The sequence below is a fragment of the Salmo trutta genome, chromosome 17 (genome assembly GCF_901001165.1).
Source record: "Salmo trutta chromosome 17, fSalTru1.1, whole genome shotgun sequence".
Classification (NCBI taxonomy): domain Eukaryota; kingdom Metazoa; phylum Chordata; class Actinopteri; order Salmoniformes; family Salmonidae; genus Salmo; species Salmo trutta.
The window spans coordinates 26,837,501-26,855,814 of NC_042973.1; the positions used below are offsets into that span (position 1 = coordinate 26,837,501).

Here is an 18,314-nt window from a genome sequence, read left to right on the forward strand (position 1 = left end):
TCTTTGAAAATAACGTATGAGTGTGAAACATTATTGCATTTAAAGTGGAACTGACAGCATTTTAGCAACATGAAATCTTATTAATATCTGTTAATATACACCCCCAGGAAGAATATTACACTTTTTTAAACATGTTCTGACAAGCGACTACTTAGATATGGTCAATTTCACGTTTTAATAAATTCTTAGAATATTTGGGAATTACGTACACTAAGGCATTTGTGAAAATTCTGTAGCAATATAGAGTAGGAAAGTGGCCGTGCGTTTGGACAATTAATAGACACTGCAGTAAATAAAACCAAATAAAACCATCCAGGATCGGTCTACATAGACCGGTGCGCTATAGCCAATCTGAGCTACTGTAGGCCTTTATACAAACAAGCCATTTGCCACATGGGCCTGCCATCCTTCACTTTGAACTGGACTGTGTGTTTACAGGCAGTTGCAACAGCGTGACTTTAGATCATTAGAACGCATACTCCAAAAGCCACAAAATACACCTGAATAGATTTCTGTAAATATGTAAACACCCCGGGAGTCCTCTTACATTTGGGAACTTTACAGCCCTATTGATCAAACAACCCTGAAAAGGTAAGCTCTCTCTCCCTCAGCTATGAACATCAAGATCAACAACTAATGCATTGTGATTGTGTAGGCTACTTTGTGCATGATTTCTCTTTTGATAAATTGAGTAATGTATACCTCCACTAAATTAGTTTGATACGCATCAGTAGAGATTAAGAAGTGAGTATACGCAATGCCCACTGAAAAAAAAGTTTATACTTGTGTATAGCCTCCACTACCACTGACCCTTTGTGTTTTACAAAGATTGCACTCCCCTATATGAGTGCGCTGGTATTATGGTTGCTGTCCTTTCAGAATCCCGAACCTGTCACACACTGGAGGCCTATAGGTTCGCCACTGCGCAAACATGTCTATAATAGATGTGAAGGCTGTTAAGCTACTGTATTAATGTTTCAAGAAAGGAGTGTATATATTTCGCCTGGGGAAGTGGTTTTATGCGCTGATTGAATGGAGAGTACATATGTATCAGACACCGAAACAAGACCGAGACACTCTATGAGGTCTCCAGACCTAGTACAACACTGCTTGTATGCTAATGTCTGTCTCCCTTCTGTCGAAACCACAATTCCATAACCTCCAAACAACCCAATGGGCTCTGTATCTGTACATGTGTAATAAAATCAAGTATTGGATTCCTGCTCCACCTCCTCATTCGTCTAATATCCTGACTGATGTACCATAGCGGTAGCAACAGTCCTGAACCTAACTTACAGTCCAACTTAGGTTAATCCTTTTCTTCATGGTCCTTCATCGTGGATAAGACTGCTGCCATGGAAGCAGACAACCTACCAGATGTAGATGTAGCAATCCTCCCCAAACACCTTCAAAACACACACAGAACAGAGGTATGAAGAACTCTTCACCCTCTTTCAATACCAGTTACTGCTAGAGATGTGTTACGTCCTGACCAGCAGAGGGCGTATTGCTTTGTCTAGGTCAGGATGTGGCAGGGGGTTTGTGTTTGTTAAATGTTGGGTTGATGATTGGGACTTCCAATTGAAGGCAGGTGTGTATAGTTGCCTTTGATTGGAAGTCCTATATAGGTGTGTGTGTTTGTCTTTGGGGTTGTGGGGAATTGTTTTTCACGGCGTTTTCTAGCCTGCAAACTGTTGCTGCTGTCGTGTTTATTGTTTCCTGTGGATGCTTTACTCCTTTTGTTGGGTAATTAAAGATGAGTATTCACACTTCTGCTGCGCCTTGGTCCTTCTCTCTCCCATATGACATTTTCAACGACAAGTACGACTTATTCTGTGACAAGATGTAAACAGACATCAAAAGTAACATACGACAAGACCCAGCATGCAAACAACTAGACAATACAGGCAAACAATGCAAGCCTGCAGAAAAATGGCGACCTCCTGGAGTAGCAGGTACAGCGGCCATCACCCCCATCAAGTTCCCATCCCGTTCAGCCTTTGGTTCCTCCAAGCCCCCCCTCATGTGGCCAGCGCACCAAACTCTACCAAGCATCATTCTCTTGCGCCGATCCAGGGAGCCACCAATCTGGCTCCAATCCAGGGAGCCACCAATCAGGCCCTGCTCCAGTGGGCCATCTATCAATGTCCGGTCTAAGATGTCATCCCAGCTCCAGCAACCCCCTTTAGTGGCCAGAGAGCCATGACCTCCAGGCCTTTCTCCTGTGGCAAGAGTGCCACCAACTCCAGGTCTACCATCTCCAGCGTGCCACCTCCGGTCCTCCCCTCTCCAGTGGTCAGCATGCCACGCCCTGGCCTTTCCTCTACAGTGACCAGTGTGCCCTTCAGGCTCCTCTCTTGTGGCAAGTGTGCAACCTCCAAGATGCCCTCTGGTGGCCAGCATGCCAACCCAGGCCTTCCACCTCCATCTGGCAAGACAAACGCTTCACCTTCCTTCTCCTATGACCATTGGAGCATGCCGCCCTACGCCGGAACCTCCACCCTTGATGTTTTGTGGGACAGCCAGGGACTATCAACCAACTCTCCCTGCGTCTCCCTGATGGGGTGGCCTTTATAGCCTTAGACCCGGTAACCAAGACTTCCAACCCCATGTCCGCCCAGTGGCTCACCTGCTCCGTCTTCGAATCCATCCCAGACCTTCCATCCACCCTCGGTTCCATGACCCTTCTATAAATAAGGCCTGACCGCTGCGATTTCCCTTCAAAATAAAAGTCCTGCAATGAAGATGGTAAATTGTACAAATGGTCGAAATTCATAACATTTTGTTAGCAGACTTAGAATTTTGTTTACCAATATCAAAAAAGGAAAAAAAGTTAATAGGTTTAATAGCAAAAATAATATTATAGCATTGACTATATTTTTAACAGAGTTAAAAGTAATGTTACTTAAAAGATGATAGCTCCTTGAATCTCTCAATTAATCAGAGACGATTACTGCTGGCAGGCAGCACTGCCGCAAAAAAAAGATGTTGGCTCTTAGATGGCAATTACTTCACTCTCTCCCGATTCACTAGGGGATACAAGTACTATTACACGTTAGAATTAGACAGTGAGAATGGTGCTAGTCAAGGAAAAATTGAGGACAAATACACTTGACTCTAAAGAATAATCTCAGCTAAAGCCCAAAACATACAAATCAACAACCTATAAATGTATTGATAAAAGTTACCTTGTCCTAGAGAGATTTAAACCGTTATCAAAACGTCATGCCAGGGTAAGCCTACACGAAACACAGACCTTATTTTAAGTGTTTCTAAAATCCCCTATGGGAAAAATGAATGGTGGAAAAACTATTGGAACCATTTCCTTGTTTGACCGCTAGGTTTTACGGATATTATGACTCATAATGTGGTACTCTATAGGCCGTTGTCATTAAAAAATAAGGATAATAACAATATTCTAATGATAATTATATTAATAGTCATAACAATATTCATAAAAGTCTTATTATTATCTTTAGAAAGCACATTTAAATTCCATTGTTATTTTTCTGTACGTTGTGTCACAGTAAACGGGGGTCCATTCTACTCAGGAGAACTTCAAGTTGTCAAATCCACAAAGTTTACACCCTTTCAGAGTGGTCAATCAGCTTAAATGCAGTAAATGTTTCACATTGGACATAAATATTGCACCGTACATAATCAATTGTATGTCTATAAAACCAGGGTCCAGTCTATTCACCGGAGTCCGTAGCATACAAAACAAATGAGTCTGAACAAAACGTTTGCTTGGGGCCCCTGGACACTATGATACAATACAGCATTCTACAGGAAAAACTATCGATTGTGTCCATAAAACCAGGGTCCAGTCTGCACTTTTGTGCTGTCTGTCACTTTAAGTCTCTGCTGAATGGCTAGTTCAGGACTATATCATAATTAATTACGAAGGAATAAAGCGGGTCTGGGGGGGGGGCAGTGCCCCTGTGACAACAATTTTGGACCCCCTTGTGGCCCCCCTAAATGTGGAGTATGAAATAATTTTTACATAACTCATTTTTGCTATCGTTCTTTTTTTACATCCGTTATTAGACAGTGGCAATGATGATAATTATGAACATGGTCTTTTGCCTGCTAATGCCTGCAATGCAGTGACGAAAACGATATGACAACAATAACGTCTATTGTAACTGGCCCCTCTAACAGTACAACTGCCCTCCCCAGTTGAAATGGTCTAGAACCGCCACTGCTTGAAGGAGAGCTTTCCTTGTCTGAGTGTACCCAGAATGCATTGCGTAGTCCATTGACAGTGTGCGTTATTACGATGCCCAATCTCCTGTTGCAACCTGGTCTCAACAGTATTTCGTATTGTTCTGGAAGTAAATCGGAGACACTTAATTTCGTACGATATGTATGGTGTATATATTATTTGTGGGTATACATCACCCATTTCATATGATACACTACATGACCAAAAGTATGTGGACACCTGCTCGTCGAACACCTGCTCGTTCCAAAATCATGGGCATCAATATGGAGTTGGCCCCCTCTTTGCTGCTAAAACAGCCTCCACTCTTCTGGGAAGGCTTTCCACTAGATGTTGGAACATTGCTGTGGGGACTTGCTTCCATTTAGCCACAACAGCATTAGTGAGGTCGGGCACTGATGTTGTGAGATTAGGCCTGGCTCGAAGTCGTCGTTCTAATTCATCCCAAAGGTGTTCGATGGGGTTGAGGTCAGGGCTCTGTGAAGGCCATTCAAATGTTTCCACATTGATTTTTGTATGTGCCTCGCTTTGTGCACAGGGGCATTGTCATGCTGAAACAGGAAAATGCCTTCCCCAGACTGTTGCCACAAAGTTGGAAGCACAGAATCGTCTACAATGTTGTTGTATGCTGTCGTCTTAAGATTTCCCTTCACTGGAACTAAGGGGCCTAGCCAGAACCATGAAAAATAGCTCCAGACCATTATTCCTCCTCCATCAAACTTTACAGTTGGCCCTATGCATTCAGGCAGGTAACGTTCTCCTGCCATCTGCCAAACCCAAATTTGTCTGTCGGACTGCCAGATGGTGAAGTGTGAATCATCACTCCAGAGAATGCATTTCCACTGCTCCAGAGTCTAGTGGCAGTGGGCTTTACACCACTCCCGCCGATGCTTGGCATTGCGCATGGTGATCCATTCTGTGAGCTTGTGTGGCCTACCACTTCACGCCGTTGTTGCTCCTAGACGTTTCCACTTCACAGTAACAGCATATACAGTTGAAGTGGTAGGCCACACAAGCTCACAGAATGGATCACCATGCGCAATGCCAAGCGTCGGCTGGAGTGGTGTAAAGCTCACTCCAGCTTGGCCTCTTATTCCATTAGAAATCTGCAGTTTCCAGCTACAATAGTCATTTACAATATTAACAATGTCTACACTATATTTCTGATCAATTTTATGTTCTTTTAATGGACAAAAAAATTTGCTTTTCTTTCAAAAACAAGGACATTTCTAAGTGACCCCAAACTTTTGAATGGTAGTGTATCTGGCATCTAACCCAGATCTGTAGTGACGCCTATAGCACTGCGATGCAGTGCCTTATGCCGCTGCGCCACTCGGGAGGCCCAGCAGGGCATAAATTACTGTGAAACATTGAAAGTCACTGAGCTCTTCAGTAAGGCCATTCTACTGTCAATGTTCCTCTATGGAGATTGCATGGCTGTGTGCTTGATTTTATACACCTGTCAGCAACGGGTGTGGCTGAAATAGCCAAATCCACACATTTTAAGGTGTGTCCACATACTTTTGCATATATACTGTATGTTACAAAATACAATTTGTATTATATGTAACGAATTTGCGAAATGTACAATATGTCACAAATTTGCTAAACGTACGCTTATGTTTAGTAGTTGGCTAAAAGGGTTAAGGTTAGCCGTGAGCAGTGTGGCTCAGTTTGTAGAGCATGGTGTTTGCAATGCCAGGGTTGTGGGTTCGATTCCCACGGGGGACCAGTACGGGGGGGAAAAATTATGAAATGTATGCATTCACTACTATAAGTCGCTCTGGATAAGAGTGTCTGCTAAATGACTAAAATGTTAGGGTTAGCTAACATAAAAAGTTGCTAATTATCTAAAATGCAGAAGTTGTCCATGATGAGATTCAAACTCGCAACATTTGGGTTGCTAGACGTTGGCGTAATACACCTGACCAGCCACCCTACTTTTGTTTTTGCCTTATGTAACCATACTTTTAAATTTCCCGGATTTACTTTAGTATGCTCCGTCTAGTCTATGAGACCAGGCTGCCTCCAAAGTATATCTGAAACAAGCCGAGGAGGTCGTACTTACAAAGAAGTTTACAGAGGAAAAAGGTGGTCCCACAAAAAAAAAACAGTTTTATGAAGCAAACTACCGAGCACTTCAATCTGCTGTTTTGCCACCGCCTTTACCCGCGAAATAAAGCCATAAACTTGTTTCAATTTACTCCGAATGTTATCAGAGACAGACGATTGAGCAGTATGCTTAATGTTTATTATCAACTGGATTCAACTTTGAAAAACCCGAACCAAAAAAATGGAGAGAACAGCTGAGTCCTGTTGTGGAGTCTTGCTGTCGTATGTAGCTAGCTAGCTAACTTGGATATAGCTAAGGTGAGATTTTATGTTGTTTTGATGGTTCAGAGTCCAGAACAATATGAAATGTACTAATACATGGGTATTGTTAGCCAACAGTTTATGATAAAGGATAAATGTCCCTTTTTAAAACATTCGATCAAGATAAAATGGCATGGCTGTCAATTTCCTCACGACCTTTTATCTCGCAAATTGTTTAGATTCCTACCACAAACTTACTATAACAAAACTTTTAGGCCTGTAGTTTTAGGTAATGCTACAGAGGAATAGGCAACTATCTTCGGCATTTAGGTTTGCTACATTCATCATGGCCGACAAAGTAACCTTGTTGGCTACACCGCCCCAAATTATACAATGCTGCCGCAAACTGCAACAATGTAACATTTTCTCGAATTGGGATAGATTATAGATTTGATACATGGCGGCGGTTGCCAATGGCACTATTTTCCTAGTTTGCAAGGCCAGTATATGATGTAGTCAGGCCATAGATAGAGATAGAAGACTCTAGTGCCCAGAAGCCGTTTCAGCATGGAGACTTAAACCATTTTGAAGTAGTCAACTGGGTGAGACGCTGGGGCCTTTTTTCAAAAGTCCTGCCTCTCTCCTCCATGACCCCATAAACATATAAGTTGTTGAGGAGATGTCAATTCATTAGTAGGCGAATGGAAGAGTGTCCTCTCCTCCTCAACAGCCACCTTTCATCGAGGACAAGTCATGTGTATCCTACCAGTGTCCTTTGCGGAAGAGTTTGGAAATCTACCACACTTCCATTGAATTAGCTTTTATTTTGTCGGAGTAGAAAAGCATGCACATATTTAAAATGATAAGTAGCATATTGTTTTTATCAATACAATGTCTTGCACAACTAATTTGTTTTGATCACTTTACACATTTATTTTGGGATCCTCCCCTGTAAATAGACGGTGTACAATTTTCAATGCTTCTCAATTGGAAATAGTGCTTTTACATAATGTAGAAACCTAATATGCCACAAATTACTTTTTAATTTCAATGACAGTTATATGTATGAATTGCTTTTTATATTAAACAAATGTATTTACAGGGTTATGTATTCGTTTCTAGGGCACAACTCGCTTCAGAGGTAGCTAGAATTCATATAGGCTGTTTCTCAATATTTTTTTAAAATCAGATTTTCTAGTACTCCTAAATTGTATGTTGTGCTTTTTAATGTTGGGAGCACCAGTGCTACAAATGAAAATTGTACATTTAGAGCCCTGCTCGTGAACAAACCTTCCATAACTGCAGGTGGCAGTAAATCGCCAACCTTGGCTTTATACCTGTTCAAACAACACACTACAGGTGGCAGTATGCACCCTTTCAGTTTGTTTGTCAACTCATTGAAGTAGTAGAAGAAGAAAATGTACTACTTCAAAATTGAGATGGCCTCAATGGCACTGCCGTGCTCTTACAGATGCTATAGTGGGACAGATCCAATAATGTGATGTCTAAGTCTGAGACAGACCTAAAGCATAAATGTAAATTAAGCTGGGGGTGGCAGTTGGTGGGATGCCTTAACCGTTATTTAGCCGTATGTCAATACATGTATGCAGACTTTCTTATTGACATTCTTGGTATGCCTGATTTTTATTTAGAATGTTTACCAGAGAAGTGTTGATTCTACTAACATAATTCTTGATTTCATTTTTCATGCCACACTTCTCAGTTTAGGTAGGAAATGTGATGCATTTCCACAGCACACAAAATAGGCCTATATGCCACTAGGCTATATTTGGTCAAATCAGTCATCTTTTAGGGTGTTGAACTTGGTATTTAACATTGATTTATTTAAAATGTATCATAAAAAAATATATTTTACTTTGTATTCTTTCTTTCAGAATTTCCCCATTTTCATCAGTCCACTTCTGTGTGGAGAAGCTATTTTCTGAGTGGCCTGCCACACTGATTGCCATTGAAGTTGGTTCAGTGGGCCACTGCAGCATTTTGTCAAGAGCATTGTCTGTCTGCTGTGTCTTGATGCTCTTCAGTGCCTGCTTGTTACATGGGCGATGAGGATGTCCTGCTGGTCAGGATTGTGATGTGATGGGGTGCAGGACGAGCAAGGTCCTCCCTGAGCCACCTGGAGATGTCCAGCTAGACTTGGTCAAAAAGGTGGAGCCTCCTAAGACCGACATCTACAAACATTTCATCCGAGACGACGGCAGTGGGAGTAAAATGGGAGGGGAGAAAACAGGCTCTCTCTCCCCACAGGCCCAGGCAGCTTTCCCAGCTGCCCGGGCACCCCCGGATACAGGCCAACCAGAGGCCTCAGACCCACGCAGAAACAAGGTAGCCAAGTACAGAGCCAAGTTTGAACCACGGGTCACAGCCAAATATGACATTAAGGCCCTGATAGGTCGCGGTAGCTTCAGCCGGGTGGTGCGAGTGGAGCACAAGAGCACGCGTCAGCCCTACGCCATCAAGATGATCGAGACGCGCTATAGAGAGGGGCGTGAGGTATGCGAGTCAGAGCTGTGTGTCCTGCGTCGTGTACGCCACACTAACATCATCCAGCTGATGGAGGTGTTTGAGACAGCTGAGAGAGTGTACATGGTGATGGAGCTGGCTACAGGGGGAGAGCTTTTTGACCGTATCATCGCCCGTGGCTCTTTCACAGAGCGTGATGCTACACGTGTCCTACAGATGGTACTGGACGGGGTCAAGTATCTACATACACTTGGCATCACCCACCGTGACCTCAAGCCTGAGAACCTGCTCTACTATCACCCTGGGGCGGACTCAAAAATTATGATCACTGACTTTGGGCTGGCCAGCACTCGTAAGAAGGGGGATGAGTGCTTGATGAAGACCACTTGTGGGACACCAGAGTACATTGCCCCAGAGATCCTGGTACGGAAGCCATACACTAATGCTGTAGACATGTGGGCTCTGGGTGTCATTTCCTACATTCTGCTGAGTGGAACCATGCCCTTTGAGGATGACAACCGCATGCGCCTCTACCGCCAGATCCTCAAAGGGAAGTACAGCTTCTCTGGAGAGGTAAGCATCTATGACCTCACACACTCTCTTCATCAATTTAGTTTCTGATTCTTACTAATTTGTTGTCCTCTCTGCTTCTCAATAATTCTACAACCCCTATCGAGCACTCCTCCCTTGATCTGTTGAGTGCACACTAGCTCTCAAAAAACCCTCCTTTTCAGCAGTTACATTCGCTTACGGTTGGCTCCATGTGAACTATAATTCTGATGCTGTGTTTTAACGTTTAGAAACGTCAACAGTCATCCCTTTCAAAATGATTTTCGAAACATATGTTGATATTCGGTTATTTGTTGGTTTTTAATTATTTGAATTCCATTTTTTTCTGTGGGATCAATGCACAGTTTATTTTCGAGATAAATCAGATCAAGACGGAACTGTGCGGAATATGGCTGAACGAGGACATGGATAATATACAGTTGGCTGGGTTTTCCGTGCATCAGCAAGACAGAACAGCAACCTCCGGTAAGACGAGGGGTGGTGGTCTGTGTCTATTTGTCAACAACAGCTGCTGCGCAATCTCTAATATTAAGGACGTCTCCACACTATTTACCAAGAGAGTTTTCATCCACATTTTTCGTAGCTGTCTATTTACCACCACAAACTGATGCAGGCACTAAGACCACACTCAACAATGCTGTATAAGGACACAAGCAAACAAGAGAATGCTCACCCAGAAACGGTGCTCCTAGTGGCCAGGGACTTTAAATGCAGGGAAACTTAAATCCGTTTTACCTAATTTCTACCACAGGGTGAAAAAAACTCCAGAACATCTTTACTCCACACATAGAGATGTGTACAAAGCTCTCCCTTACCCTACATTTGGCAAATCTGACCATTATTCTATGCTCCTGATTCCTGCTTACAAGCAAAAACTGAAGCAGAAAGTACCAGTGACTCGCTCCATACAGAAGGGGTCTGATGACGTGGATGCTAAGCTAAAGGACTGTTTTGCTAGCACTGACTGGAATATGTTCTGGGATTTATCCGTTGGTATTGATCAGTCACCGATTTCATCAATAAGTGCATTAAAGACGTCCCCACAGTGACTGTCTGTACATATCCTAACCAGAAGCCATGGATTACAGACAACATCCTCACTGTGTTAAAGGTTAGAGCTGCCGCTTTCAAGGAGCGGGACATTAAGACATCCCGCTATGCCCTCCGACGAACCATCAAACAGGCAAAGTGTCAACAAAGGACTAAGATTGAATCATACTATAGCGGTTCTGATGCTCGTCAAATGGGGCAGGGCTTGCAAACTATTACAGATTACAAAGGGAAACCCAGCCGCGAGCTGCCCATTGACATGAGCTTACCAGACGAGCTAAATGCCTTCTATGCTCGCTTCGAGGCAAGCAACACAGAACCATGCATGAGAGCACCAGCTGTTCCAGATGAGTGTGTGATCCTTCTCTCTGTAGCCGATGTGAGTAAGACCTTTTTAAACAGGTCAACATTCACAAGACTGCAGGGCCAGATGGATTACCAGGACGCATACACCAAGCATGCGCACATACCGCCCCAACAGATCCACAGATGACGGAATCTTTATTGCACTCCACACTGCCCTTTCCCACCTGGACAAAATGAACACCTATGTGAGAATGCTGTTTGTTGACTACAGCTCAGCGTTCAACACCATAGTGCCCTCAAAGCTCCTCACTAAGCTAAGGACCCTGGGACTAAACACCTCCCTCTGCAACTGGATCCTGGACATCCTGACAAGCCGCCCCCAAGTGGTAAGGGTAGCCAACAACATCTGCCACGCTGATCCTCAACACGGGGGCCCCTAAGGGGTGCGTGCTTAGTCCTCTCCTGTAATCCCCATTCACTCACAACTGCGTGGCCATGCACGACTCCAACACCATGGAGTTTTCCGATATCACAACGGTGGTAGTCCTGATCACTGACAACAATGAGACAGCCTACAGGGAGGAAGTCTTAAACCTAGCAATGTGGTGCCAGGACAACAACCTCTCCCTCAACATGAGCAAGACAAAAGAGCTGATCGTGGACTACAGGAAAAAGGGGGCCGAGCACGGCCCCATTCACATCGACGAGCTATAGTGGAGCGGGTCAAGGGCTTCAAGTTCTTTGGCGTCCACATCACTAACAAACTATCATGGTCCTAACACACCAAGACAGTCGTAAAGAGGCCTCAACAATGCATTTTCCCCCTCAGGAGACTGAAAAGATTTAGCATGGGTCCTCAGATCCTCAAAGTTCTAAAGCTGCACCATCGAGAGCATCCTGACTGGTTGCGTCACCGCTTGGTATGGCAACTGCTCAGCATCTAATTGCAAGGCGCTACAGAGGGTAGTGCGTACGTCACAGTACATCACTGGGGCCAAGCTTACTTTCATCCAGGACCTCTATACCAGGCGGTGTTAGAGGAAGGCCCATAAAATTGTCAGACTCCAACCACCCTAGTCATAGACTGTTCTCTCTGCTACTGCACGGCAAGCGGTACCGTAGTGCCAAGTCTAGGTCCAAAAGCCTCCTTAACAGCTTCTACCCCCAAGCCATTTGACTGTAAACAGTTATTCAAATGGCTACCCGGACTATTTGCATTGACACCCTTTTTTACGCTGCTGCTACTCCCTGTTTGCCTATAGTCACTTTACCCCTACCTCCATATACACACACATCTTTTTTTTATTGAACCTTTATGTAACTAGGCAAGTCAGTTAAGAACAAATTTTTATTTACAATGACTGCCTACACTGGCCAAACCCGGACGACGCTGGGCCAATTGTGCGCCGTCCTATGGGACTCCCAATCACAGCCGGTTGTAATACAGCCTGGATTCATATATTACTTCAATTTACGTCAACTAACCTGTACCCCCGCACATTGACTCTGTACCGGTACCCACTGTATATAGCCTTGTTATTTTGTTACTTTTTTTTTCATACCTTATTTTTCAAATTTAGCAAATATTTTCCTCCACATGGAGCCTCTGACTGAGTCCTTTGCTGCTATTAACAACCTCCACTCTTCTGGGAAAGCTTTCCACTAGATGCCACGAGCATTAGTGAGGTCGGGCACTGATGTTAGGCGATTAGGCCTGGCTCACAGTCAGCGTTCCAATTCATCCCAAAGGTGTTCGATGGGGTTGAGATCAGGGCTCTGTGCAGGACAGTCCAGTTTTTCCACACTGATCTCGACAAACCATTTCTGTATGGACCTCACTTTGTGCCCAGGGGCATTGTCATGCTGAAACAGGGAAAAAATCATTTAGACTGTCATTGTATGCTGTAGTGTGCAGATGTTCCTTCACTGGAACTAACGGCCCTAGCCGGAACCATGAAAAACAGCCCCAGATTATTATTCCTCCTCCACCAAACTTTACAGTTGGCACTATGCATTTGGGCAGGTAGTGTTTGAAGGGGTGTCCACATACTTTTGTATGTATATATGTAGATAATTTATTGCCTAAAATACGGGGTCAAATACATTTAAAATAATAATCCTGATCTTTTGCATCTCTCAAATATTGGACAGAAACTTCAGAACGAACTTCCTTTGTAAAACGTTTTTTTTTTTTTTACTATCTGTTGTTTTATGTAGTGGACCTGTTTTTCAATGCGTTTCTATGGGCTAATAGCAGTAATGCCAAATTCAATGATTTATTTGTTTATACCTTAAGGGGTCTTAAAATTCCAAATCAAATCATCTGGTATGACCATCTTAAAACAATTCCATATGATAAAGTATTTCTTGCTGATAGGAAAGATACGTCCTTGTGTTTCCAAAACCGAATCGATTGCGATGCGTTAAAACGTTCTGAACGAGCGTCTGGGATCTTAACAATACTCGCCGACCACTGTTGTTCAATTCATACTGGATGCATTGCATACAGTTGCTAATGTGTTAGCCTGGGTTTCATTTGAATCAAAAACACGTCTATGTGTTTCTGGACTATGCACAATGCTTTCAACACGACCCCCCCTACGTGACTTTGTGATGTTAGGCTGGAGTTCCTGGCAGCAACTGCAGTATGCTCAATGTGTGTGCGCGTAAGGGCCTCCTACTTTGACTCAGACAAGTTCAGCTTCTCTCAGTGGGGGTAACATACATGGGTGTAGCTATGCTTAATTTTATAAAGGCCAAACTTTAATACACATAAGTGAATTTGTCCCAATACTATTTATTGGTCCCCTAAAATGGTACAAAAGTGCTGTAATTTCTAAACGGTTCACCCGATATGGATGAAAATACCCTGAAATTAAAGCTGAGTCTGCACTTTAACCTCACTTTAACCTAATTCTATAATTTCAAATCTAAAGTGCTGGAGTACAGAGCCAAAACCAACAAAAAATGTGTCACAGTCCCAATACATTTGAAGCTCACTGTATAACTATGTTGTATGATTTATGAATGGCAAGGATATATGAGATTGACTTTTCAGTCAGTTCGACACTTTTTATAAGCAAGTCAAGCTTGCTGTTCGTCAGTCAAAGCACAGTAAATAGCCTATGCGCCACCACTCCGTGGCTGCATATGAAACATGGCAAGGTCCAATGGTAACTTTTTTTCTCGCTGGCCCACTACTGGCTCAGACATGGTGTAGTTCTTACATGCAATGGGGTCATGCAGTGCCTATAGGTTGGCACGCTTTCTCTATATATTTGGTTATTAGGATATGTATTAAAAAGTATGGATGGGCACGGTTATTCAAATATCCGAACAGACATTAGTATTCATTTTTTAGAAGAAATACAAAATATAGCACTATTGTAACAATGAAAAGGCTTTGTCTAAAATGTAAAACAAGTATGTGACATTGCTACATAGCCTACAACAATAGACTATTACATTCCACATTTTTATAAAACAACAGTTTTATGACAGTTTTTTATGAGTAGCCTACACACGTTTTGCAGGGTGTGGCTTGTTATTGTCGTCAGTAATTTGCAGCACTACAGTCAGATGCTACATGTGTAGCAAGTTAAGTGGGAGATTTCTAATCAATGCAAAATGGAATTAAAATTCCGGAATTAGATTGGCTAAATGAGAATGTGTAGTCTTCAATGATCAACCAACGGTTAGGCTGTTTTAATGTGAATAGAGTTGTTGTAGACAAGGATGGGGAGTGCAGCAAAATAGCCTCAATTAGCTAGCCTCAATCTAAGATCTAAAGAGGAATCAACTGGCATGGGTTACTAATATAGCTAGGATTATACCTTTGGCTGCTGGACAATGAAATAAAGTTGATTTGAAAACAAATATAACATGAGAAAAATGCTGGTTTCAATGACATATTAAGTGTTTATAAAATAATTCCCTCAACATTTATATGGTCGTATTTTGGCTAGGCTACTTTGAAACAAGGTAAGACGTGCTTCATAAAATGACATAAAACGACCAGGTTTTAAACAAGTTCATGGTTAACTAGTTTCAAAATGCTGACCACCTCCGCTCAGATTCAAGGATGAGTGGTGTGCGGAACAGGCACGGTCCTTCGCTCTCCACTCTTGTGACCCTTTGAGCTGAACGAACTGTGCATCGAGTATGTCGACAGAATCAAGCCTTTAGATGTTAATATTAATTATCTTTTGTTATATTTGTCAAACATGACTGTCGTTTAGCCTATATTTATGTAATTAAAAGTCTCATTAAAGTTTGGCTACATTTTCTGGCGCCTCCCTCATGTCAGCATCGGTTTGGACATAAGTAGGTAAAATGCACATAGGCTTTTTATTTATGTAATTTTAACTAGGCATGTCAGTTAAGAACACATTCTTATTTACAATGATGGCCTACCCCGTCCAAACCAGGACGACACTGGGCCAATTGTGCACCGCCCTATGGGACTCCCAATCACGGACGGATGTGATACAGCCTGGATTCGAACCAGCAACTGTAGTGACGCCTCTTGCACTGAGATTCAGTGCCTTAGACCGCCACGCCACTCAGGAGCATGAAAAATATACAAAAAGATTATTCCAATGTTGGTCTCTGATAAAATTCTGATCAGAGTAATTATTTAATATTGTGATTTTTGTGACTTAAAAAAAAATACAAAATGTACTTGTCCATTTGGACATCTTAAATCTATATTCTTCTTGTCCAACAATGTATTTTACTTGTCCCGGACAAGCGTTATTGTCGAGCCCTGTTATGGGACATGGAAATTTATGCTCTATCCCACCGTGTAAAGAAATTCGACTTCTCATACACTCACATACAGAGGTACCGAGAGGCGGGACAGACAGCAGACTTCCCTGTCATTGCTCACTTTGTGACTGATAGGCGCTTGTCCTCCTATCAATAGATCACTAGAAGATGCATATTGTTCATTCTAGCAGGGGAAGGCTCCACATTCTTTTTTCTGACTACCGAATTGAAAAGTAGCGTAGTTAATTTAAGTAGAAAAAGTAGCGAGTCGGCTGTATAGCGAGCCGGCGCTAGTGGAAACACTGCGTACAGTATAGCAAAGTTCAACCGCAGCTGCTTTACATTCTGCTGCCCTCTTGTATGTATTGTTCGTTATAGTTATGTCCCAAAATTCAGCAAAATTCCCAAAATTCCACAAGTGTGCTAGAAAAATGGACTCTGCCACTTGATTACTTTCACTGAAAATGGATTTGACCCCCCACTAGTGCATCATATAAAGCCTTAATTTAAACCATTACAAATTTTGCAGTTCCTCAACATTTAAAGCTCTTTTTCCGTCTCTTCCTCCCTGCTCAGCCATGGCCCAGTGTGTCCAACCTGGCGAAGGACTTCATTGACCGTGTGCTGACAGTGGACCCCAGCGAGAGGTTGACTGCAGGCCAGGCTCTGAAGCACCCCTGGGTCGTCAGCATGGCTGCTTCATCCTCCATGAAGAACCTGCAGCGCTCTATCTCCCAGAACCTCCTGAAGAGGGCCTCGTCACGCTGCCACAGCACCAAGTCTGCCCAGTCCACACGCTCCAGCCGCTCCACCAAGTCCAACAAGGCTCGCCGTGCTCGGGAGAAAGAGCTGCGTGAGCTCAACCGCCGCTACCAACAACAATACAATGGCTGAGTAATAGTTACATGGGCTGTAATTTTGACAAACTCGTAATGTTGCGTGTCTCATTGAGACCACAAGCAGGGACTTATCAGCAGCGGCCTAGAACAGCACTTCAGCTCAGTAATAACTTCAACATCCATCCTAGGCCATTGTGCCACTGAGGCAGCAAACAAAACATCCTCAGATTTCACTATTATTCCTAGATTCCTATTTCCTCATGTTTCTTTCCTGTCCTTGTGTGTCTCCTCATATTTATTTATTGTTGTAATGATTATATTGTTTCCGTAGAAATGGTCACTTGAAGCTGTCCATCTAAACGGATCTGTTGAACAGAATTCAAGGTAATGAAGATTTAGGAAGGGCTGTTAAAATGCTGTTCCAACACTCATTCCTGATTATTTGCTGTGAATTTATTATGTTACAAGAACAGTGAGTTACTTGCTTTGGTGGAGATCTATATCTGATTATATCTTGATGTGGACAAAAAATACAATGATACTTTGTGCTAAAACACAAGTATGTCAATGAAGGCCAAAATAAACATTTATTTATTTAATTTTGGTTTAGAAGTCAAGTATATCCAATCTTATTTTATCCCGACCAGTTGCTTTCATGGATTGCAAATGAAGTCTCTTTCTTGCCAGGATTCAGTTTTTATAACCTGTCCATTCATGATTCTTTCCCCTATTCGTTCTGGGATTCTTTTTTAACTGTGAGCTTGAAAGGCTGAGGGAGGTTGACTGGAAACTAAATAAGGACGGATGATCCAGTGCTTTTGTATCGATGTCATCATGAGGATTGATTAGGCTCAAACCTAGTCCTGTCTCTGCACTCTCCTGCTCCTGCTACACTGTCTGAGATGGACAGCTTGTTGTAATGAAGTATACACGTCAAGTGATGTGTAATTTAACAAACTGATGGAGAATGGATCAAATAAATGTCTTAACTGATGGAGAATAGTCCAATGGTTGAAAGCTCAGTATTCATTTAATTTGTTGTATCAAATATTTCTTTCCAATTTGTTCTGAGTAATGCAGACATGTCATGTTTGTACTGTATTTTTTATTTTTTCCAAATATTTTTATTGAACAAACCGTGTAGTTTGACAACAACTAAATGTGTGCTGTGGTGGAAGCTTTGCCAGTCTTAGAGCCCACAGATGACTGTTGGGAAGAGAGACCAATTCAAATCTGGCCTTTCTGCACTATTGTCAAGTCCAAATCAAGAAAAATTACCATGAAATTATAGGATTGAAAATAAATCTTAGAAGTATTGCTTTAGTCTTTTAAATGGAACTCTTCAATGTTTCAGAGGTTTTATTATTTTGGGTGTACCTTGTTATAGCCTGTGAATGCACTTATTTAAGTGGTGGTTCAAGGGCCTGATCTCATTTAACCTACAGTACCATTTTGAGGGGTTATCCAATAGTGTTTTGAAGGGATTAAAAAAAATACTTATACCTCTGGTTTTTGTTGACAGGCTTAGTTGTAGGTTTTGTATATTAATTACACATGCTCTTGTTAGTTAGCTCCTTTTGTAGTTATCTTTTTGTACTCCCCAACCAAGACACCCATAGTAAGCGATTGGTTTGATGTTGTCATATACAGTATGTACTTTTGAGCAATTTCCGGTGAGAAGCGCTGGTATTTTAAAGTGAATTTTTCAAAGATACTGGAAATCCAACAGAGCCGTATCAGCTTACCTCAATCTCTCGTTTGGT

At 42.4% G+C, this 18,314-nt stretch overlaps 1 protein-coding gene across 1 annotated transcript; it reads left to right on the forward strand.

The window, feature by feature from the left end:
* Positions 1–6,086: 6,086 nt before the first annotated feature.
* LOC115151962 (serine/threonine-protein kinase H1 homolog) lies at positions 6,087–17,815 on the forward strand. Its single transcript, XM_029696344.1, has 3 exons — positions 6,087–6,592; positions 8,431–9,592; positions 16,289–17,815. Exons 2-3 carry the CDS (start codon positions 8,636–8,638, stop codon positions 16,604–16,606), a joined length of 1,275 nt encoding a protein of 424 aa, XP_029552204.1. The 5' UTR covers positions 6,087–6,592; positions 8,431–8,635; the 3' UTR covers positions 16,607–17,815.
* The last annotated feature ends 499 nt before the right edge of the window (positions 17,816–18,314 follow it).

Coding starts and splice junctions, on each gene's coding strand:
- LOC115151962 (XM_029696344.1), top strand. CDS start 8,636: ATGGGGTGCAGGACGAGCAAGGTCCTCCCTGAGCCACCTGGAGATGTC. Junction 9,593..16,288: donor AGTACAGCTTCTCTGGAGAG/GTAAGCATCTAT, acceptor CTCCCTGCTCAG/CCATGGCCCAGTGTGTCCAA.